At 38.4% G+C, this 25,226-nt stretch overlaps 4 protein-coding genes across 7 annotated transcripts; all 4 read left to right on the top strand.

Moving 5' to 3' along the window:
- The first annotated feature begins 2,284 nt into the window (after positions 1-2,284).
- On the top strand, positions 2,285-4,516 carry hoxa4a (homeobox A4a). The gene is made up of 2 exons (XM_079828914.1): positions 2,285-2,768; positions 3,247-4,516. The coding sequence occupies exons 1-2, from the start codon at positions 2,357-2,359 to the stop codon at positions 3,570-3,572; spliced, it is 738 nt and encodes a 245-aa protein (XP_079685040.1). The 5' UTR covers positions 2,285-2,356; the 3' UTR covers positions 3,573-4,516.
- A 739-nt stretch (positions 4,517-5,255) lies between these two features.
- Positions 5,256-16,232, top strand: hoxa3a (homeobox A3a). 4 transcript variants are annotated; one of them, XM_079828912.1, is made up of 4 exons: positions 5,256-5,871; positions 10,187-10,247; positions 13,400-13,958; positions 14,684-16,232. In XM_079828912.1, the coding sequence occupies exons 3-4, from the start codon at positions 13,517-13,519 to the stop codon at positions 15,472-15,474; spliced, it is 1,233 nt and encodes a 410-aa protein (XP_079685038.1). In that variant the 5' UTR covers positions 5,256-5,871; positions 10,187-10,247; positions 13,400-13,516; the 3' UTR covers positions 15,475-16,232. The 4 variants fall into 4 exon arrangements, with proteins under 4 accessions (XP_079685038.1, XP_079685037.1, XP_079685039.1 ...); XM_079828911.1 differs by lacking the exon at positions 5,256-5,871 and adding an exon at positions 8,244-8,519; XM_079828913.1 differs by lacking the exons at positions 5,256-5,871; positions 10,187-10,247 and adding an exon at positions 8,288-8,519.
- Positions 16,233-18,611: 2,379 nt separating this feature from the next.
- Positions 18,612-20,903, top strand: LOC307133702 (homeobox protein Hox-A2a-like). The gene is made up of 2 exons (XM_079828915.1): positions 18,612-19,487; positions 19,980-20,903. Exons 1-2 carry the CDS (start codon positions 19,118-19,120, stop codon positions 20,738-20,740), a joined length of 1,131 nt encoding a protein of 376 aa, XP_079685041.1. The 5' UTR covers positions 18,612-19,117; the 3' UTR covers positions 20,741-20,903.
- A 2,483-nt stretch (positions 20,904-23,386) lies between these two features.
- Positions 23,387-24,557, top strand: hoxa1a (homeobox A1a; the record flags this gene model as incomplete). Its single annotated transcript, XM_079828916.1, has 2 exons — positions 23,387-24,023; positions 24,205-24,557. 2 exons carry the CDS (start codon positions 23,387-23,389, stop codon positions 24,555-24,557), a joined length of 990 nt encoding a protein of 329 aa, XP_079685042.1.
- Between the last annotated feature and the right edge of the window lie 669 nt (positions 24,558-25,226).

Consider the following 25,226-nt stretch of genomic DNA (forward strand, 5'->3'; position numbering starts at 1 on the left):
CATTATAATAACATTTATATATTTATATATATATGTATATATATATATATATATATATATATATATATATATATATATATATATATATATATATATATATATATATATATATATATATATATATATATATATATATATATATATATATATATATATATATACATACATACATACATACACACATATACATACATATAGCTATATAATGTAACATTTATCATTATCTTTATTTTCAACTTCATGATAACAATAATTGTATATAATTATAATTACTGTAAATTATAATGTATTATTTGATTTAACTCATATATATTCAAAAACTCTGGGTTGTGTTTGGGTAAAATATGGACAAACCATATTTTTGGGTTAACAATTTAATAAAAAAATGTAAATCAACGTGTGGGTTTGTCCATATTTGACCCAAACATGGGCTGAAACAACCCAGCATTTTTGTATATGCCGACCTCCAGAAGGACCCTGTTCTCAATGGGGATAAATGAAGTCCAAGGCCGGGGTAAATGCAAGGTCACTGCGTCTAACAAATATGAAAATGTCACCTTTTCAGAGGGCACGCCTTGTTGTTTAACAAAGACTGTCAAAGAACAAGATTAATAAGGGGAGAAATGGACATTGAGTCACTGAGAGGTCAACCCGAAGTTATCTCTGCATAGCTAAAGAAAGGTAGCCAGAGAGGTTCGGAAGCTCTGGAACCTAACGTGAATCTTGCGTGGATACTTAAACAGGAGTTTTCAGTTCAGGGTGGCTGTTGAATCACTACATGGAAATATTAAGGATAAAGAAACATTACATGGGAACTACCTGTGGCAAGAGGGATGTGTCATTATTTTCGTTTATCTGGGCATTCTTATCAGCTTCAAGGTCAGGGATATTATTTTGCTCGCGAACTTACACAAGGTAGGCATTCTCATATTTGATTTGTGTTCCTATAAGCATTGCAATTCAACAAGTCCAGAAAGATGGTAAAGTTATGGAATATACGGCGTGCATGGGGAATAGACAATATCAGTAGCCTATTCGTTTTTTTATTTTTTTTTTATTAACATTGAGATGCTTCAGTTCCGATATTTCAAGACCCTATAAAGGTGGCATTGCAGCCATCATTGTAACGATTCTTAAGTATTTTCATTATTGAAGCAATAGGCCTATTCATACAAATAAAACTCCATCAAGACTGCTATGTATTGCAATAAATTAAAAGCCAACTGCAATAAATACAATTTATACAACTAATAAGGTCTGCCTGCAAATATAGCCTATATATTTTTGGAGTAGAAGACGAAATACAATGCATCTAAGCCATCGTACAAAACATGAAAGTTCTTTATAAGATGTCCAATTCAGTTTAACTGGACAGTTAAAAAAAATCTATTTAATTTTGAGACTTCGGTGAAAGAATTTATTTATTTAGACTACATTTTATGTATTTTTGCTTTTAATGAAGATATAGGCTATGTGAGATTGTTCTTACTAATTCAGTAATAATAACTATTTCAAAATGAAAAGATGCAAATATGTACAACTAAAAGGCTCGTGTAGCATGCATTCGTTTTTCTTGACTACACACGCTTGGGCTGCTTTAACGTTGAGCAAACATTCTAACTGATGATATTTCGTAATAATTTGACGATGCCAATGGTAGAACCCCCCAAATTAAGTCCGTTTATTGTGTTTCTAAAAACTGTTACAAAAGACGTGTGAAATTATTGGTTGATGATGTTGCTTCCTTGAAAATAGTCTTTGTCCTATTCATTAACAGGTGCATAGTCACTGTGAGCAGCCTACTTATAGTTGCTTTGTGAAAGTGGTCGTGGGCCTTTTTGAAGGTTCTTTTGAGGAACCTATAGAAATTGGAACGTCCCTGGAGGGTACAAAACTGCAGGTCGTGGTACACAACAAACGAGATTTCTTTTTGTACATTTATCATCAGAAAGGGCATTAACACTAGAAGGGGATGTTTTCGTGATAAATCACGTCCTCTGTTGCACTCAATTGTTTATCACTGGATGTTTACCATCCATTTCAACATACATCGTATATATTCAGCTAGCTGTTTCGTTTTCTATACGATGTATATGGTAACTATATCGAATTAATTTCTGATATTTTAATTCGATATCAAAAAGAGACGCATATACCGCTCGAACACATTTTGCTCTGCTGATGTCTGGCCTGCTATTGGTGCTTGTTTACACGATGCCCACAGGAGGCGCTGATTGGTCGCATTTCTCACGTGACCGACCAACTTTGTACATTTGACAGAGGAGTAGGTGGGTTTTGGAGAGATCAGAAAAACGACAGCACGATAAAAATTAGAATTGTTGCACTTTTCAAATTAATGATCATGAGTTCCTACTTGATCAATTCAAATTACATCGAACCTTCTTTCCCACCCTGCGAGGAATATCAGCAGAACGGATACATGCCCGTGTCCTCTGATTATTATGAGCGGCCGAAAGACGCGGGCTTCCCCCATCACGAGGAGACATCATACCCGCGATCAAACTACCAAGAGCCGAGCTATGATTACGGTAATGTGCCAACCAACGGCCTCAACGATTTCACCGACCGTCATCACGCGCAACCTCAATCCGTTCCGCAGAATCATGGACCCCGCCTCACCACAGAGAGCTGTGCTGGTTCAACTGCGAACAAGGATTGTAGCCTCGTGTCAGAGGCTCTTCCAGGCGCACAGAAGGGTAAAGAGCCGGTGGTGTATCCCTGGATGAAAAAAGTCCATGTTAATACCGGTAAGTAATGTGCACGGGCAATACAAGATCTAGGAGCCCTGTGGTGGGCATTTGTCGGAAGGCATGTAGGGAACATACCCATTGTAATTGCTCATTTAGAGGATTTACTGCCATCGAGATCCCGGTGATAAGGAGTTATCGCAAATTTTATTTCCCGCGATGTTCCGCCCGGACCATTTGCCTTTTGTTTCGTATGAACCAAAAGAGTTTATCGTTGACCATATTCACACCAAACAGGCCTTTTAATTAAGCTATTTTCCCATAGGCTTTGACTCATGTTGAAATGCTACCAAATTAGTTACATCAAGACTGCTTGTGAATGGAATGCTGTCGTCGGAGAACGACGCGTATCCATTGTTTCATACTCTACTCGTTTAGTGCTCTTCAAAACATTCAGTAAGTGTACTAATTATCCGGCATCTCACTTATACCTGAGAATGTCAATAACACCTGCTTGGTTGTGTGTTTATGTGTTTAGTGACCGCCAGCTACTCTGGAGGAGTGCCCAAGAGGTCTCGCACCGCCTACACGCGCCAGCAGGCTCTTGAGCTTGAGAAAGAGTTCCACTTTAACCGATACCTGACTCGACGTCGACGAGTGGAGATAGCACACACTATGTGTCTTTCTGAGCGTCAGGTGAAAATCTGGTTTCAGAACCGCCGCATGAAGTGGAAGAAAGACCACAAGCTGCCCAATACAAAGATCCGCTCATCGAGCTCTGCGCCCTCCAACCATCACGTGAAAACGGATGCCACTCAGCAGCAGCAAACGCTGCTTCCCACGCCGTGTTCCTCAAACCTATAGTGCTAGAAGCAAATCGACACAGACGGAACTGAACAAGAAAGAAGAACACATTGCAGTATTAGGATCGGATTTTCACAGGGTCACTTTTTATTCAGTGTCCGACGAGGCAAACTAACTTTGCCTTCCCAACCTCTTCCTCCCCTCTACTTTGAGCTGGAAATCACATCCTTCCTGTAAAATAGTTTTTTTTCTCCCTTAAAGGAACAATAGTAGAATGTACTTTAACTTGGACAATGGATCGTTACGTTTTCTGTCTTTAACCGAGGCATACCGAGTCTTATTTGTGAAGATCAACGCTATAGTGATGCGTGTACAAACTGACATTTTAACATGAAGGCACAAGTATAGGAACAATCTTCCTGGAGTAGATATCTTATTTGTCTTAGTTCCATATTTTAGAGTATTGTTAAGTGTATTTACGTCATCAAAGCTGTGAATATTCGTGTATTTGGTTATTTGTATATTGGTGAAAGATGTCAAGTTGTTTTAGTAAGCCTGTATGCAATTGTAGGCTACCCGTGGAAATAATAAATATGACTTTATTGTGCATTATCCCTTTAGGTTAATCCTTAGAAAGGACTAAGGTGGTCTTTGTTATTTAGTTGTTTTCTGAAGCGTATATACAGTTTTATTCCAAGTCTATTGATAATCCATAACAAAAACAAAACTTTACTATGTAAAACTCAAATCAAATTTCGCTTTGGACTAAAAGCTTGCCTCTGAAATGTGTATTACGCAAATTGCGAGACCAATGCTGTTTAGACCAACGGTTTAGGTGTGCTTATCTGATTTTCTAGACATTAACATTACACATAAAAAGTGCACTTTACAAATCTAATTACTTTGCCACCAAACATATGACATACATTGTTTTTATTTATTTAAGTAGATTATGCTGTGGTATTTGTTTATTAATTAATTAAAACGCCATATGCATAATGGTCATATATTTGTGTTCCTTTATAATTTGTAATGCGATAATACGTTACAAAATTCCGGATAGTTGAGCTTGCTGTTAATTGCTGTTAGTTGAATTATATGAATGAATGCAGTATTTTGTGGTAGTCTTTTCTAAATATCCAAACTGTTAGGCTATTGTGACCAAATCCCATACTTTTGTTGTTTTAATATTAAGAAATTTGACTAATTCGTGATTTAAAAACAAACAGACCTCGTTTGCGTAGCTACCCAATCTCTTTGCTTTTTATTTGTCAGGACAATATACTCTTAGAGTTAAATTGACGTCCATTTTAAAAGTTGATCCTAATTGTAGCCATTTTTTTAGCAGTCACTTTCTAAAATCAAAATGTATAGGCTATTTAAATAACAAATATCATTCACTCTTTCTCCCATAGAAGTCTATTGAAATAAATTAGAGACGGACAGTAGGCTACTTACCGGTGTAAACTACTGCTGGGGTCAAGCAGAGGACACAAATGAGCTGTCCAATCATCAAACTGAAGCACTGTGTACGACCCCTTAACCTCTGACCTCGCCATATTCGGCACCCTCGTAGACCATGGTCCTTTTATTTCTCGAACGCATGGGGCAGTAGTGGAACTTGAATATGGCCTATAGTTGAACATTTAGGGGGGGACCAAAAGACTACGCTGTGTTTACGTTGTGCCTTATTTGCGCCTAAAAAAATATGACTTAAATGTTCAAATCTGCTAAATTACTCGCACTGGAACAACCGCTTCACCGCTAAATGGTTTATTATAGAAACATAGGCTGTGAAATAGACTATTTAAACAGATCGAAGAAACTAAAGCAATCGATAATTTAGGTCTACCAATATATGGATCTAAAGTGCACGCAATATTTTGTATGTGTAATTATGACCAAAATATAAATTATTACACAGAGACAACAACAGCAAGCATGCCTTTTGAACAGTATCTGGTCTGTTTACGATCCGTTTATGATCTGTTACGATCCGTTTGTGGCTTTGGAAATCAGTGCGGATGAATGTTTGTAAATATTCAGATATCGAAAGAAAAACCTTAAACTGCAGCCATGAGAGTCACAGTCCGTCATCATTGATTCAGATCTTGACAGACAGGAAATTTAAACTTCCATCATGACACTAGCACCTCACCTCTCAATCTACCATGCTTAAAATTTAATTGACTGGCTCACATGACCTTATTAAATAATAGATAGGCTACATCTTGGTTAGAAATAGACACAGGAGGTTCGGTAGGATTTTTCATTTTGCAGTTGACCGTCGACTTAGCGAGAACTCTCAGAACCTCCCAGCTGCTCCTCTTCCGGTCAGTCTTCAAAAAGGGGTTTTGGGGTAAGTAATCTAAGCTTTTTGAAATATAATATTTTGAATGTTATAGGCTTTATGAAAAACTATACAGTACATATTTGAAGTAGGCCTACAGTTATATGCAGATGCTGTTTGTACTGATGTGAACTAAACTCGTGTTTTCTCATTATCCAACAATTGTATCGGGGCGAATTTCCCTGAATAATTGAGATTTTTGAGGTTAAGTATTCATTTTATTTAAAAACGTTAAATAGTGAATCACTGTCATTTTAGTGGTATGCTGTGGCTATAGTATTTCGACTAATTTACAAATCACTTGTAAACAGTGACCGTAAAGTATAATAATAATAATAATAATAATAATAATAATAATAATAATAATGTTGATAATATAATTATATTGTTTTCTAACTGTTCATAAACCACAACATCAGTTCACTGTGTCAATGTTTATATCAAGAACAAAACAGTCTACAAAGAAACGTAAGTTGGCCTACAGATATTTTTATTTCATTCACATTCAACAAACATTATCCAAACTCATACATCCATTGCCGTTTTCACTGGCACCATGATCAAACTGCTGTGAGCTGTTCGTCATTTTTAGTCTTTGATGATGACCACGGTAAATCCAAGGAAAAGAATTATCTTCGTCTGCGTGTGGTAGTCTTAGCTTTAAGAGCTCCAAATGTCAGCATTGAGAACAGATTTGTTCTGTCCCCTGGCGATACTCCACGATCCATTTAGAGTGGAAAAACAACCGTGCCTGTTGGCTTTTTTAAAGCCACTTTTGTTAAGGGATGAAAACGAAATATGCTGGTCTGCAGGTAATAATTGAATGATAATAAAGTCATATAAAAATAAATTATCAAAAAAATTGTTTTCAAAACCATAGGCTTAAAAGACGACGAATATTTGCACCCCTAAAAATTCGTATAGGCCTAGTGCACTTTGTGCTCGGGTAAGTGGGATGGGGACACGCTGAAATGTATGAAGGCAAACAGACAGGCACCAGGGACTTCAGCAGGTTCGCGTTGCGTTTCGCAACACCCCAGGGTTCTAGTTATAACAGGCATGTGAATACACCTACAAAAAACGTCTGAGAAAAAGATTCCGACTAAAGCGGTTTTGGAAACATTCTTTAATACTCCTTTAAGATATCTGACTTTCATAAGTCAAGCTTGATAAAGCACACACATCACAGTAACTCAGCTACATCAAAATTAAGATGTATTATGGATCCCCTTTGCACAGTTCACTCAAAAGCGGACAGTGCTGGCCTCTGTCCAGGTTCTTGAATATGGAGCGAAGATGATCACACAGTTCAGCTCATGTTCAAATCAGAGGAAAAAAGTGTGTACTCCTTCAAGTTATGGCTTTTGAGAGAACAAAGCATTGGTGCAAGGGGAGAAGCGGCCCTGCCCGGCTGAGGTGATTAATTATCTACAGGGCTTCACCACGTCTGTTGGATGAGCTTTCAGTAAACACTCTGCTGCCGGAAAACAAGCACCAAAGGGTGTAAAGAGTAGGCCTCTTTTCGTGATGAGTCTTCTTTCATTTGTTTGTTGAGATATGCTCTATATATTAAAAAAGATGTAACTATAGCTACAGCGACTACGACTCGGTTTACTAAAGGTTATGGTGTCCACAATAGTAACTTGTAGTATTAACACATAGTATCGCAGATGCACATCTGTAAATTTTAGTAGCCTACTGCAGAGTTGACAAGATCATAAGGTCGGAGAGTGCAGATGCTTGTTAGGTCCGCTGATAACATGAACTTCCATTCACAGTCTTGTTTGACTGATACACCGTAATCACCGAGAGAGGGCCACCTTGCACACACGAGTTCTTCACAGGTAGCTATTTAGTAACAGTAGTATATTAGATTTTAATACCTATATGTAGTTGGTAGCAAGCATTTGGAAGGTGTATTTTTAAGAGAGGGGGCGCAATCTGATTTTATTATTATTATTATTATTATTATCATTATTATTATTATTATTATTAAGAAATAAGAACTTCAATTGCTCTCTGCGAATACATGTATTTCCTTTAACAGTAACACTGGCACACAAGCAGACTATTAATATTATGAGGTATGCTTTTAGGACACCCCATGCCCCCAAAACATAAAACGTTCTCACATACATCTACAACCAATCATATTATAACGTTTCAGCTAGTCTGTGATACGTTCTTTTTCTCTGGTTAAAAAAGACTAAAAAGTGAAAAGACTGGAATTTTACATTTCGACTTAGTAGTCCAAGCACAGTACTTCCATCTTTTCCATCTTTGTGATCCGACTCAAAGGGGACAAACAATAGTCTCTATTAATGATTCACAGATCAAAAAGGGTTTCCTTTTTAATAGACACCGGGTCACGTGAGTGGGGCGCATAATATGGTTGCTATATTATGATGAAGGGGGTGGATGGCATGCGAACCCCGGTCTGCTGCTGTGCTGATAGCGCTAGCCTACTTTACTAAAGTGGGGTTGGGTCATTGTGGACTTGCTAAGCCGGAGAGATAGAGAGAGAAAAAAAATAAAAGATCGAAAGACCCTTGTACGTTTTGCGGATGATGTTATACAGCTGTCATGAACGGATATGTTTTTCCACACAGAAAAAGACAGAAAGCCCTGCGCACCGTGAGGATGGATTTTATTTTGAGGTATTTCCGCTGATTGTTCATTACTCTAGTGAGTTTTTGCGGCTTAAAGAGAAGGTCAGTTACCGTAAAATGGCGGATAAACACAGGAGAGAGTAGGACTCAAGATCATTAAAATAAACTCAACTTGGAGCATATTAGAGAATCAACTTTTATTCATCACTTAACCGGCACTGAGACAACTATTCCACTCGTAAATGTTCATCTATGTGTGTTACATACATTTACATAAATGCTACATTGCTTTAAGCAACACTTTACAAAACTATTATTGTTTAAACATGTAAAATAAAAAACTAAACAAAAAACAGACTGAATTTGTATTAAACAAAAATGTATTAAAATCAAATAAATTAGTATGAATCTGCTTCATTTCACAAAACCCGAGGAACAAATGTTTATTATCAAGACATAGTCTGTATTAAATCAAATATAAATGTAAAATAAATGTAACAAAAAATCACATGGACGGCTATTTTATTTGGTTTCTAATAGGCTACATTTCAGACGTTTCAAAATGTGTCTGCAGCCCAAAAAACCTTTTCTCTCACACCATTATAACTCAATTTCGTTTTTTCCAGAAGTAGAATAAAACTAATACATTTTATCCTAATTTTTTTTTTTTTTTAAATGTGTGAATGATTAATGATAATATATTTGTGGACTCAAATCGGCAACACTTGTGCGAGGCTGTAAAGCTCTCTAGGTTGTAAGGGTGTGTAAACTGGGTTTTCCCAGAAAGAATAAATCACCAGACAGCGAATAAAACTCAACAGACCAGTGGCGGCCGGTTTGTTGCGGAGGCTCGCATGGGAAACGAGGATATAATATAAGGAGTATCATCCAGAAGCACGCTGCCGCACGAGGTCACGACGCTCGAGGCTTGATTTATGGGCTGGGGGACTAAGGGCGGCCGCTGCTTGAGAGCTAATGACTATTCGATCTAAATTCTCTCGGAAGGAAACACAATGGAGAAGAACTAGATACATTTGCCCGAGTGTTTTATTCCTTATGATATTCCTGATGATACATTCTTCTTTTCACACATGCATCAATATTTATCTTTAACTGTAAAAATGCATTCATTAATTTTATGTATTTTATGCTGTTAATCTTAGGGTTCTCCACCTTTTTTTATTATATGCACTTGATCTATTAGTAGTGTAATTAATTGCATTAGCAAAGCAAAAGTCTTAAGTAAAGGATTTTAAAATTTATATTTCTCTAAAGCCTGAGTTGAGCACTAATGTTTTTGAGCTTTCGTCTGTTGTTCGTGTTTATACAAAGCTTAAAGATACGTTACCAAGATCGTTTTCAGTAGTAGGCTAATACATTTTATTGATATCAGTTTATTATGTATTTGTGTCATATATAAATTGGAGTTCAAGTAACCATTCGTAATGAGTGCAAATAGATTTACAGTGACAATTGTGCAATCCAGCTGAAATAAAAAAAGAAAAAAATATGTATTGTCTAAATGATTTTGAAAAAATAAAAAATAAAAAAATGAGTGACAAACATACAGAAACGAGTTTATTTTTTATTCAGTTAAGTGTCATTGACATTAACTACTGTTTACTTTTCTCCTGGCTGTTTTTTTTTTTTTTCAAAACCAAGGTATTGTTATGAAAAAGACAAAAAAATGACAATACTTTTATTTCTTGTCGTAGATCTCCAAATAAATGAATGTGTCCCCTCACTAAACCTGCGAGAGACTGTGTTTTGCTTAAGGTGAGCTCTCAAATTGCATTACACAACTACCATATCTTACTATATTATTTACAATCATTCCATTTATTTAAAGGCTTACACATGCTACACACATTCACACATCTAGGCTACATGTACATTGAAGACAATTTCTTTCTTGCACGTTTCTATGGTGCAGTTGCCATTATGAAGGAGACTGCTGCAATGCTCTTGAGCTAACGTGAGAGTTTAATAGGCTACGGATTAACATAAGGATTAATACATATTTTACTGTAAGACACATCTAATATAATAAGTTAAATTGCAATGATTTTAGATGTGTTATTTAAACTGTTTGAAAATTAACGATCATTTAATCTACCCTACTTCTCATCTAGCAGTTTCCGCGCCATTAATGAAACCCCTTAGTCATCGTTTTAATGAAAGAAATAAGGAAACAATGGTGTAAATGTTCAAAATGCTGAAATTGTAGGAAAACCGCATACACAAGGATTTTTTAAATCCCACTCACCAACCCACGCCGCCCGCTCTTTTCTCTTTAGCTTTGGCAATATGTAATCCAGTGGGCCGCGCGAGAACAGGAATCTGTTTACTGCCGTGCTGCGTAAGGACATAAATCTTCGCGTCTGACCGAGAAAAATACACAAGCTGATGTTGGTAATTCATTCGTATGCAGAAGAGTTTGATCCATAACCTCCCGTCCCCAGCTCGCGGCTCCCTTTTTTCTTCCTGCTACTTTGGAGGTCCGGGAGTTTTATTACCTTTTTTTCTGTGTAACAAAAAAGCATCCTGTGCTTTTATTGCCGATAGTCCTTGACTCAGTCTTCATGACCAATTATTTGTCAAATGGATGGAGTTTATTGAAATGTTGCAGTGTTTTGTTGTTGTTGATATTATTATAGCTATTATTATTAATCATAGCCTACTATTATTAATTATTAATTATTATTATTGGTTGTTGTTGTTTTTTGCTGCGATAAAACAATTTTTGATTGCTCCATTAGCTAGTAATTAGTAATTCAGTACTTTTCAGTCTAATATGTAGCCATTAGAATTCTTACATTTGAATACAGTGCTGCTACAAGTAAGCTTGATATAGTGTCTCACAAATAGTCTAGTGCTGAGCGTAATTATAGAGATATAAAGATTTTATAAAGTTGTGTGTATTCCGTCCTGACTGTGTTCACAGGGGAGAGAAGCAGCTTTCTGTGCTTGAGAAGGCGCTTCATTTGCATAATTTTTCTTGTCTACGGTGACGCTCTGTTTCGAGGGAGTTCACTGGGGTGTGCATGAGTATGTGTTAACGTGCTAGTTTGTGCACGTTAGTGGTACACGAAAGACTCACTAGAGCGCAGCCCATGGTGGCATTTAGTATAGGTCCGAGAACACAGGCGTTCATTTAGTACTACGTAATATGTGTGTATGTGTGAAGGTGCTTAATCTTTACGACCAGGGCGCAAGAGACAACTTTCGTTATCTGCCAGCTATACAGATTTACGTCCAAAGAGAAAAAGACAGAAGGAAGGAATTTGAGTCCTCGAGCGCGACGGAGTCGCAGCTTTACTGCATATCCGTCCCATGACTCCTGCAAGTGCAGTTCTGGCTTTGTTGTCTTCCCGATTTAGCTTTACCCTGGACCGCTGTTTGATCGATTTCTGCCGCTGAATGAGAGAAGCTCGCGCCGTGCTGCGCGCTGCTCGTCAGAGAGGAAGGTAAGCGGGACAGAGGCAGAGTTCTCGCATGGCTGTTAAATGGCGAGTTTGTGATTTATGACCGCGCGACTGCAATCTCGGTTCAGGGAGAGTTCATACACACACTCACTCACAGTCAAGCCAGATTCCTCCCGTGCAGCAGCTGGGTCTTCTGCTTTGTGGCTTTAGTGTCTTTTCTTTTAGCTTTCCATGTGTATGATAGTGCCAGAGAGTGAATTGTTGGAAGTCTAGCATGGATGGCTAATCTAAAAAATAAGGAGGCCTTTTGGTTTGGTTTTATGTAATTATGTGGTCTCGTGTATGGCATTTGGGCCTGATTTCAGCACAGTTATATCGCTGGTTGTAAAAAAAAAAAAAAAAAAAAAAACGTATGTTTTTTTTTGTGCCGGATTTTAATCTTTTAACTATTATTATTATTATTATTATTATTATTATTATTATTATTATTATTATTATTGCTGTTATTGTTTGTTATTATTAATGATGTTATTCCTGAAATAGCCCATGATTTAGCTGCATGATATTTTTGTGCACTCTAAGTAGCCTAGATCATGATTCTTTTGGTTTTATTTCTTGTGATCTAATCTTCTTTTTGTTTCTTATATAAATGCATGTCGAGGTGTGGTGTATTTTTAATAGGGTATGACCTTTCAAATATCAAATAGGATACTTTGGAGCTGAACATTGTAACAGGCGAATGTAATTCGTTTCATTCGTTACTGCCGCGCTCTGCATTATCTGGGCCTTGGCGATAGAATTTCCCCGGCTCGACGAACCCTCATGCATCCACTGATGCCAGTTATTATCCATTATTTTTGGTCGGCGAGGAAGAGTTCATAGTGTGGTTATGGAGACGCGCGTCTGCCCGGTTTTTCAGGTTTCCTGCAACAACTTTCGAACCCAAACAATACACGCAGGGGCTTGAATTTATGTAGACTAAAATGTCATGAAACACCTTAAGAACAAAAAATCGCAAGTAACTTGACCAATTACCTTTTTTTTTGTATATAGAACAAATGTAGAGTCAACAACAACGAAAAGGCTATCTAAGAAAAACTCCTCACAATGAGAATAAGGGATTCAAGGGTCGCATTAAATTCACGGCAATAGTTGTTGCTTATTTGTTGCACTAATACTTTATTTCGGTCCACACTACTCATTTACATTAACACAATGGTTCATTTAACAGTAAATGTTAGTTGTATGTGCTAATTTGTGTATTTATTTTTTAACGTGTTAATGTACAGGCTTAGCTTATTTTGATTGGACAGTGATTAAGTTAAATATTTGAAACAGTTATCATGTTCTCAGTTCTCTTCAGTTATGTTGGCTATTGTTGCAGTTGGCCATAAGGTAAGTGGTGACCGGCTCTCCCAGTCTCGCCACAGTGTCAACTGAGCTTTCAAAAGTAAGATGGATAGGCCTTATTTCACCCGCTCAACGTATCTTCTCTCACCGTAGGTTCACCCGTAGAGCCCATTGGCGAAGAGGTGTCACGTGACTACGTTGAGCCAATGTTCTTCTTCGAAGGTGTCAGGACCTTGTCAGAAAGTGAAATAAACATTGGGAAACGGCGAGATGCAAAAAGCGACCTACTGCGACGGCTCGGCAATTTACAGTGGCTTCCCCTATCAAAGCGCAAACGGTTTAGGTTATGATGCCAATCAGCAACAATATCTCCAGGCCCTTCATGTGGAAAGTGAGTACCATCGACCGGCCTGCTCCCTGCAGTCCCCTGGTGGCTCTGCAAATCTGCACAAACCCAATGAAATCTCCGAGGGCTGCCAACGGAGTAACGGGACACAAGCACCAGTACCAGACATCCCCGATAACAGCCAGCCCCCTACTGCCCCTTCTGGACCATCTTCTCCCAGTGCCCTGAACCAAATTCCGAGCAATGATACCACCACCAAGAATCCTGGGCACTCATCTCCAACGCCAGCCACAAGGAAACACATTTTTCCGTGGATGAAGGAGTCCCGTCAGAACACAAAGCAGAAATCCTGTAGTACCATTTCAGGTGATTACTTGTATAGCCTTAAAAAAAGTGTAAAAAATAAATAAAAAAAATACTGTCAACGCATACGAGCCATATTACGCTTCTAATCTTAGTTATGGAGTTAGTATTCAGAACTTTCTGTTGTTGTTTTCGTTTAACATGATTTGTGCAATATGTCGTTGCTTTGGTAAAAACAGTCTGCCAAGAACACAAATTACATATAAAATATGTAAACATAGGCTACATGGAATTTGGTCTTTCATTTTATTTGGCTCCTTACTGACAACTCAGAGCATTATTTCAAAGGCTTCTGAGCAGTCATACATACAGAAGACACCTCCAACACACACCCCTGTCTATCCGCTATACTTTCATATACTTTCAATCGGTAGGCAACTATTTTATTTGGGAATAATTATACTATGAATTGCAAACACAAAGGGCTGTAAAAAATAGCCTAAGTCACAACATTTGTGGAAAAACAAGTTGCCTAGTGATTGCACTTTCGCTCTGCTCCACTTCCGGAGCAAACTATCCCAATTTTCTATACCTATTTGTATTGAACCTGCTGCGCAGAAGTAAGCAATTATGTTTTAATACATTAATCATGTGCTTGCTTTACCAACAATATCCTGGTAGTATTACCCTGTAATATTTAAAATGATAAATAATGTACAGTGAGCTCCATTTACTGGGTGGGAAATATAAAATAACGCTTTTCATTTTACTTTTTTGCCCTCATACAGTAGAGAGCTGCGCTGGAGACAAGAGTCCCCCAGGTTCAGCCGCCTCCAAGCGCGCTCGTACTGCATACACGTCTGCTCAACTCGTAGAGCTGGAGAAGGAGTTTCATTTCAACCGTTACCTCTGCCGCCCGCGACGAGTGGAAATGGCAAATCTGCTCAACCTTACGGAAAGGCAGATTAAAATATGGTTCCAGAATCGCAGGATGAAGTACAAAAAGGACCAGAAAGGCCTTGGAATGATGCCCTCTCCTGGAGCACAGTCTCCTCACAGTCCCGTTGCTCTGTCATCCGGTGGCGGAGGAGGGGGTGGGAGTGCATATTTAAGTTCAATGCATTCTCTGGTTAACAGCGTGCCCTACGACTCACCCTCTCCAGCATCATATAACAAACTCCAGCCTAATGCGTACAGCCTTCCTACGTCATATCCACCTCTGAATAACTGCCCGCCTCCTCAGAAGCGGTATCCGGGGACTGGCACAGCCACGCCTGAATACGACACGCATCATCTTCAAGGCAACAACAATTACGGAACGCAAGTGCAGGGTAGCCCGGTGTATGTCAGTGGCGGGGGAGGCTACTCGGATTCTTTGGTAGGTATGGGGTCCTCGGTATTTGGCCTGACACATCTACCGCATCCACCCCAAGGCAATATAGACTACAACGGCGCTATCACCATGGGAAACAGTCACCAGCAAGGAGGGTGCGAACCAAACCCATGCACATTCACAGACCTTACACCGCACTATTCTCAGGGAAGAATTCAGGAAGCGCCCAAACTGACGCATCTATAGTGCTGATACAATCTATTTCTCTCCCCGTCCACGGCACACATTTGCGACCCCATTCTGACTACGTTTTCTGCCACCTATTTTGTTCATATAGTTTTCCTGACTTAGGCTCAGGTGAAATGACCTTGTTTTATGTTCAACTTTATATATAGAAATTAAAGTTCCTAAAAACTTAAATATCATGGCATAATGGGAATATATAGGGCTATTTGAATTGTTTTATGAAAATCTGAAACAGGGTATAATAACACTTTTATGAGAGGTTTTTAAATTGATTTTGATTTTAACGTTTTTAAATTGTCCCTAGTCCACGATTTATTTTCTGTTTTGCATTTTGCACTTGAGAAAGGATGCAGACAAACACGATTTCGTATTCAACAGTTTTATCATACAGCGTGAGCTCGTGTCTTTCAGTCATTCAAATGTATTTATTTGTTTCAATGGACAGTAGATTGTTTGTTATGTAGCCCAAACCCTTCAGATACAAAGAAATGAGTAAAAGGAAAAATGCATCCATTGGATTCTCCCAGTCGTGTCAGCGCTTAAACATAGGCTATTGTCAAGTGCTAACAGGCAAGACTGTTTATCAAAGGTCAGTGTGTTCGTATATTAATCAATGTGTGCGAATGTTAATCATGTCTTGGTCAAACAGTCGAAAGAGACATCCGATCAGATACTCATACTTTTATTTGTTTGGATATTTTTGATGTCACACATTCCATGCTGCTCCACTTTGAAGAAATAAAAGAAACTAACTGACGAGCTTATGTATTTGCCTTCTAGCAGAGGGGTTACACAACAAAAAGCACCAGAAACGAGACAATTAGCAATCAAAAGAATCATAATCAGCAGATAAGTTGCTTAATGCACGTCACAGTTTGGTTCAAATGAAGCAAAACGTAAAAAGTAGGCCTATGTATTATTAAAAAGATGGAAAAAGGACACAAACAAGCTAGGTATGCATATATTTAATGAGTGTTGAACCGTCATTTCCTGCAGTCTTGCATTATGTGAAAAGTGCAAGCAATTCCATCCATTGTAGTGACAGTCTCCTAGGCCTCCAGCAGTGCCTGTGGGAGAAAAAAAGGCTTTAAAACTCTGAAATGCTCAAGCCCAGCCCTCTTTTTGGACCAACAACAGTGCAAGAAAAGACAGGCCTACGACATAAAATATAAGTATTAAATAATGCTATTATTAAAAATAATAATGAACGTTCAGTCTCTGAAACAACTGGTCAGGTGAAATTTTATTCTGCCATGGTCATAAGTAATACTCGTGACAGACATACACAATTATTCCTATTCACAATTTTAAGTCTAAATGTAGCGACGCATTCTTTAATATCAATAATATTGTTTTGTAATTTCACTGTAAATGAAAAGGCGATTAGCAGCCTCATTGTCGTGTAGTAGCCTACACTAGTTACACAAGTCACACTAGAAATTGCTACAAAAAGTCAATTGCTATTGCTAGTAAAAAATATCAACTTTAATTTCCAAACAAACGTGTGTTCTTTTTGCAAATATGGGTAGGCAAAGAGCTTTTTTCACTACAAAAGCTATATAGCTTTTGTAGTGAAAAAAGCTCTTTGCCTACCCATATTTGCAAAAAGAACACACGTTTGTTTGGAAATTAAAGTTGATTTATAAAATTATATCGGTTATTCATGTAATTTCATAGGCTAAATGCATATATATATATATATGCATTTAGCCTATGAAATTACATGACTAACCGATATAATTTTATAAATCAACTTTAATTTCCAAACAAACGTGGGTTCTTTTTGCAAATATATACTATATATATATATATATATATATATATATATATATATATATATATATATATATATATATATATATATATATATATATATATATATATATGACTAACCGATATAATTTTATAAATCATTGCAACACTTGTAGTTCATTGTAAAATGGCCTAATTCTATTTGGCATACGTTTATCAAGACAATTAAGCCAGAACAACTAACTTCATTGGGGATATCTAGTTCACGCCGTAAGAAAAACTAAGTTGATCGATTTAAGACATTAAAGATATGGTTATGGGTTTCATGGGGAAAGTTTTAACCGACTTGCAATTAATTACAACCCCCACATAGAAAACGCTTTTCTACTCTCACAATCCTAACGATTACTTCAGAAATAACACTAAGCCTTTATCACAACAAAAATAGCGTCCTTTTTTTTAAATCAAATTAGGCAATATAAAAGAAAATTACTTACTCTTCGATAGCAAATGACTGCTCCTTTAAAGTGGATGTGGACTTTAAGTCTGTTTATGAGAGAGACAAACAGAGGTAAAACTCTGTAATGGAGCCTCTCGTTTTGCCAGGATTTGATTCGTTTGATTCAGGATTTGAAATGTGTTGTGGGGGCATGAGGCTGTCAGACCTTTTGGCAAGTAAGATTGATCGCGTGCAGGTTTCTAGAACTCTTTGTTTAGTATATAAGCACTAAAACTACAAACGACCCAGTAGCCTACTCGCCTCGGTATAGTTTAAGCATAATCCGCATTTCTACAAAAAAAAAAAAAAAAAGGTTTTATTTCATAAAGTCTCCTTCTTGTGTAAAATGGAATGGTTAACAAAATTACTTTTAGCTGAATATTACTGAATATTAGTTATACTACAATGTCAAATATTCTGTAGGCTATTAAAAATAAGTGAAGTTATGTAGGCTACATGCATTTATTTAGCAGACACTTTTATTTTAAAAACTACAAAACTACAAATAGGAATGTGCCATAGAGACAACAATATTCACAGTAGACTCAATGTAAGGGGTAGTAGAAGGAACGAGCTAGAGCAGAGGATGTGATATTAATTTTTTTAGTAGCTATTTACTCTAATCCTCACTGTCATTACTCGGTAAAAAAAAAAGTTTCTATAGGCTATCTGAAAACATCTGGTATCAGGAAGCGTTTACTGAGAACGACGTAGAGAGCATAATTAAATATAGTACAGACTTTGAATTGGCATTTTATATTGCACGGTATTTAATAAATAATTTGATCGATTAATAATGTATTTTAGAATATATTTCAGTGCGATCACAATGTTCTGTACGTATGGTCGTTTTACATATGAAGCTGTACGTTTTTGTCTAACCAGTGTAGGCCTATCCTAAGAATCGGTAGGCGGAACGTTACGTCAATAGATGTGGGTGGGGGAGGGGTCCCAATGCATTTATGTGCAATAATAATGGTAAGAGGAGCTGGACTGAAACCGTTGTCTTTTCAGGCCACATGAGATGAAAACAAAATTTCTCTTTGAATATACAAGCAGTGACCTCCCTCTTGAGAGAGGAGTTGCTGGAGGAAGTTCTTCGGATCGATCTGTCAAGCTGGATCCTTTTGAATAAACCCCAAGTTGCAATTGGGTAGCGGTTCCGGTAATCATATGACATGACTTTTCTGACTTTACAGTCTCCTTTTGAATTCAATATTGTCGATAGTAAACGGTCCACGTATGGCATAATTAAAAAAATATGTTTTAATGTTTTTGTTTTCTTCACATATCCTGCATAAATCAATTGAGATCGAAAAAAAATCATAGACTTTAACGAACCAAACTTTCCCTACCTGCGCCGCTCTCGGGACAAGAAGCAACAGGTTTACAATGAATTACGAGTTTGAGCGCGAAACGGGTTTCATTAATAGTCGGCCATCGCTAGCAGAGTGCCTTACTTCTTTTCCCCCCGTTGACGACTCATTTCAGAAGTCATCAATCAAAAGCTCAGCGCTCACGAACCCTCACCCTCTTATCCTACCTCTTTTCGAGCACACCACCCCAAGCTTGAGCCTCAGGAGCCAGCCAAGACATGTAGGGCCCCGGTACAGTTTATATGAGGGAAGCCCACTGTACGCCAATTCTCTAACACCGGAATTCCCGTGGATGCGCGAAAAGAAGATCAACAAAAGAAACTGTACTCTTACACCAACCGGCTCATTGGCTACTTCTGCAGGAGTCATTTGCTTCTCTCCAAAAGGTGAGCTTAGGAAAACTTAACCGATGAGAGAACTAAGGTAATTTAAGCTCTGAGAGAATGTCCTTTTGTATATCTGCACTATCCTCTCTCCACGTAGTTTACATACAGCCTAGGTGAATTCTGTAAAATGTTTGACCATCTAGTTTAATTCGAATCAATAAGGTCTTTCTGATGTCTGACGTCTAAGAATGATAGATTACTGTTGTGGCGCAAGGGACGCTCAGGCATTCATTAGAAGATGCTGGTCGGTATACCACGCACACACTGGCTATGCTGTTTGCGGTCTACCTTGTTTTTCACAATACTTTGCAGTTAATCAGCTTTTTATCGCATTCTACAGTTAACATTACATTAACATTGCGATAGACAAATAATAGTTAGGTTGTCATGTATTGTTTATTATTTTATTTATATTTGACTATGTAACAAAACAAGTATTCGTATATTCTTCTTTCTTTTTGTTCTTTTTTTGTTGTTGAATAATTTTTCCAGGCTCACCCGAACTTCCCGAGGGCGGCTTGTCAAGTGAGGAAGGAGGTTCGCGCCGCCTGAGAACAGCATACACAAACACACAGCTTTTGGAGCTGGAGAAGGAGTTCCACCACAACAAATACCTTTGCCGACCACGACGTGTGGAAATAGCCGCGTTGCTCGACCTTACCGAACGCCAAGTCAAAGTGTGGTTCCAGAACCGACGGATGAAACATAAACGCCAGACCCATACTAAGGACATCCATGGGGAGCTAAGCAAGACAACTGTCGTGGATGATAGTAGTGCACAGAGCGACGAGGACACCTCTATTTGTGGCCTGGTTTATGGTAGACTGGGCGTTGTAAAAGGAGAGTCGAACACTTTTGAAAACGATCTGTCAACAGTCTCCGTGCAGCCCTCTAATGACAACGACATGCAAATGTTTGAAATGTTTTCTAACAGCTTTATGGAACGAAGACTGAAAGATATTCCCAGTCAACCACCTACTGAACTTGGCAAGGGGAAAATAATACTCAACCGATGTGCCGACAACTGCGGTTCCGAGGCTGTGCAGGATTTCAACATTTTTTCGACCGACTCACGTTTGTCTGATGCAGCTTCGCCAACACTTTACAAGTCTCTGGAAAGCCCAGATGATATACCAACGGGGTTTTATTTTTTAACGGATTCATTTAGCCTACTACTTCTGATTTACAAAATGCTAACTACTGATTATCAAAGTCGACCAGTGAACAGATGGAAGGATAATTCAGGAGTTTAAAAAGTTGTTTTATTATTATTTGCAAGATGGATGAGATAAAAAGGTAAGCTACAAGACCTGGGTGCTGTATTAGTGCATAGGCCTAATTCAAACAGTAGATGTTGTTTAGATTCCTTGTATATATTGTCTGTTGCTTATTTTTGTAAGAATAAATACACTTTGTAAAGACTTGTTTCAAGACAATATTACATTTTTAAATCAAAACACACACACACACACACACACACACACACACACACACACACACACACACACACACACACACACACACACACACACACACACACACACACACACACACACACACACACACACACACACACACACACACACAAACAAACACACATGTTGCAACAGCAACAACTATTAGCCTATTTGTAAGCTCAGTAGCTACGAAATGTAAACATGTTATAGCTACTCATAATTGCTTGTACCAAATTAAAATAATTAGATTCACGTCAACTGGAATGTTCCGAGCAGACAATACAGATCATTTGAAGAAGTCTCACAGATGTATGTAAAATGCACACAGATTTGATATTTTATTTTTCTTAATTTTAAGATTTACATGCTGAAACAATGTTATTGGGGGCCATGAACTCAGCGTTCGGAAACTCTTTGGAGATCACTAAAATGGGAAAAATATTTATTTACTTCTGAATGTGCACTGCGTGCTACTTATAAATATTATATCGTTTTGTTTTATCTTTCCACGATGCAAATTAATATAAACTGTATAATTATTTACAACACATATTATACATAATGGTGTAAACTTTGCAAATGTTATATTTTAAGTTAAAAAATCGTGTTCAAATATGGCTTCTTCGCCAGAGGTGCATGGGCTCTTTGTCTCAGATTCTTTTCTCTGCTATGCGTAGGGAAATGCCAATGATGTTCTTTCCATAGCGAACTCATAAATCAAAGTCTTTCAGGCAAACTGACAGCACCAAGACAATCACTGCCTGTGAAACGGCTACCCAAAATAAGCGTTTTCACTCACTGTTTATCATTAAGAGGATTGTGGATCCTGCAGCACAACCCACATTGACGGTTATAACTCATTTTTATTGGCGTTTTAACACCCGGCATTAGGATTACATAAAAGCAAAACACTCATAAACTATTTTTCATTGTGCGTGCCACGCAGTTTGTCTTAGTCTGTTTTAAGTTTTTTTTCTTGTCCTCCTAACCTGACTGACTTTCTATTGTAATATAAATGGTTTATATAACTATTATAAAAAAAAACCTTTTCAAATATTTTTTATATTAATAAAAGTGCATTTTTATGTTTACATATTTCTCACCCATTTCTCACCCACCCGAAATATTGTCTCATATAAAAAATCGTTTTGATTTTTTTTTACTTCTAATGACGGATTCGTAGTCACATTTTTTGCTAAAATGCATTGGTTACGCAGCTGTTTTAATGTTCTTGTATATACTATGTTAGGCATACTCCCTTGTTTGTAAGGGACCATGATTTTAAAAAATAGTGTTAAAAAAGAGAATGAGAAATACTAGGCCGTCCGAAGCTTGTGGAAAGCGCCATTTTGAGGATTAAAAAAAAAAAAAAAAAAAAAAAACATTGGACATCTGTAACAAATGTGTCCATTTTCATCCACAGGGGGCGCATGACTCCCTGCTCCATTAGGCTTGGAGCTATGAATACACTCTCTTGCTTTGATCACTTTTTGACCACTGATCACAAAACACACATTCAGCAAAACAAGCAGTCCCGTTAGTTTGTATCTTATCGAGTAGACTTGGTGACAAAGTCTGCTTCCATTTTGCCTGATGTTGAAAGGTTTTACACAAATCGCTTATAGATAGATAGATAGATAGATAGATAGATAGATAGATAGATAGATAGATAGATAGATAGATAGATAGATAGATAGATAGATAGATAGATAGATAGATAGATAGATAGATAGATAGATAGATAGATAGGCTACAGTGGGCTGGCTAGCACTGGCTTATTACATTATAAAAACATTCTAATGAAAAGCTTGTAAACAAAAATAATACAATCAGTTGTACAATTAGTTAATCGTTTTAATACTCGTTATAATACTCAAGGCCGAGTTGACTGCCTACAGCCCTACAAAACAGCGCAAGTGACTCGCAACATAGGCAACATGGATAATAAACCATAAGAAAAAAAGACATTCGCTTTACATTATTTTCCTGTGGTTTGAGCTCATCTTACCTTACGCATTTCTTCAACATATTTCCCCACAACAGTAGGCTATTGATGCTGCCTGGACGTTGTCTGTGAGACACTTGCTCCTCTGCCAGCGAATCCATCCTTTCAATGGTGGATAAGGTGGGCCTACGTCACGTTGATCGACAAGAGGTCGGCATTTACATAAGTCTGGTCTTTAACGACAACCTGTCAGTGCAAGGCCACTTAAGATCAAGATGAGACAGAACAACTGATCACTGGCTGACCCAGCCCACGTGACTGTCACTGGTCATTCATATCACTAGCTCGCGGACACCCCCCAATCCACGACTGATTGAAGGAGGCAGAAGGGTGGCTCGGTTCAACCCCGGGTGAGTGGTGAGACGTTAATCAGTCCCCGGGCCCAAAGATCTGTCAGTGTGGCAGCCACGCGCAGAGACACCCAAGAAGATGCTACAATGAGCACATTCTTAGATTTCTCGTCCATAAGTGGTGGTGGAGACGGAGGTGGCGGAGGCTCGTGCTCAGTCAGAGCGTTCCATGGTGACCACGGACTTTCAACATTCCAATCATCGTGTGCTGTTAGGGTAAATAGCTGCAGTGGGGACGAGCGTTTCATGTCCAGTAGATCATCACAAGACGCAATTAACCAGCCACATCAAGCCGGTTCCTACCAGTCCCCCGGGACTCTGTCAATTACCTACAGCGCTCATCCAAGTTACGGGACTCAAAGTTTTTGCTCCGGATATAGTCACTATGCCCTAAATCAGGAAGTGGACTCGTCTGTGAACTTTCCCCAGTGCGGCCCATTAGTTTACTCTGGAAATATTTCCTCCACGGTTGTGCAGCACCGTCACCATCGCCATGGTTACAGTAGCGGAAACGTTCACCTCCATGGCCAGTTCCAGTATGCCTCAGCTACATATGGTAATAGTCCGGATCAGGCAAACCTTACGTTTGTGGCGGGCTGCTCAAATCCGCTATCCCCACTGCATGTGGCTCATCACGATGCATGTTGTTCACCTCTATCAGATGGCGTGTCCACAGGGCAGACATTTGACTGGATGAAGGTTAAACGGAACCCGCCAAAAACAGGTGAGTGGCTGGAGAACTTTCACATGTCAAGGTCTATTTTTTCCCTGAAACAGTAGGATATGTGTGCTACGATATAAAAAGAAAAGTACTTTCCGAACACACTTGGGGGGAATCTAGACTGAGGCACTGATATGAAATGCATGCGCATTCATTTATCTATCTGTTGATCGTCTCTCTTCAGGGAAAGCTGGAGAGTATGGATTTGGTGGGCAGCCAAACACTGTACGCACCAATTTTACCACAAAACAGCTGACAGAGCTTGAAAAGGAGTTTCATTTCAATAAGTACTTGACTCGCGCGAGGCGTGTGGAGATTGCGGCTGCGCTCCAACTGAACGAGACTCAGGTGAAGATTTGGTTCCAAAATCGCCGTATGAAGCAAAAGAAACGCGAAAAGGAAGGTCTTCTGCCCAAATCTCCGTCCGAACTGAAGGATGGTCTCGAAAAACCCGAGGATGAATCCGAAAAGTCGCTCTCCGCGCCATCCACGCCCTCTCCCACTTCCCCGACTGTTGATGCATACTCCTCGAATTAAACGGCTCTCTCGTCATCTGCCAACCTGTTATTGCAGAACTGTTAGTTACTGTCTCGTTTCAAAGTCATTGTCAAAATCATCATATGACATACCGAGACCATTGCATAACTTTGTTTCGACCTGGACCATTTTGACCACTCGGTGTATTTACCTGTGCTTTGTGTTATTGTAAAAGGACTGTTAATAGTCTTGGGCACCTTGTCAAGCACCTATAGAACAAGTGGATCGTGCATTATTGTGCACAGTAATTGCAAATGCTGCACTTTTACACGTCTTGTACACCATTTGTCAAAACGCCTACCTCAAGAACCAAGAGAAATAGTGCAATATATTTAAGTAATTTATTAAGAGAGATTAATCAATTGCAACTCTCGACAAAGGCTTGTTTGAAGACACTGAAAACTTTTCCGGACATAGTGTTATCCCTGATGTTGTGAATGTGGTGTGAGTTTTGCAACATGATGCGCAATTCTTTTAAGTTTTCGTAGGTCATACTGAGTTTTATCAGTCGGAGATGAAAGCCTCCGTTAGAAACATGCTTTAGAAAAAAGATCAAGATACGGGTGAATTAAATGTGTCAACGTGTGAATAAAAAAATTCTCAACTACAATTTATTTGAACACTGGTCCTTTATTCTTGCTTGTGCTATAGCTAGTGCCTCACACACAA

The sequence above is a fragment of the Gobio gobio genome (assembly GCF_949357685.1).
Source record: "Gobio gobio genome assembly, chromosome: 11".
Taxonomy (NCBI): Eukaryota; Metazoa; Chordata; class Actinopteri; order Cypriniformes; family Gobionidae; genus Gobio; species Gobio gobio.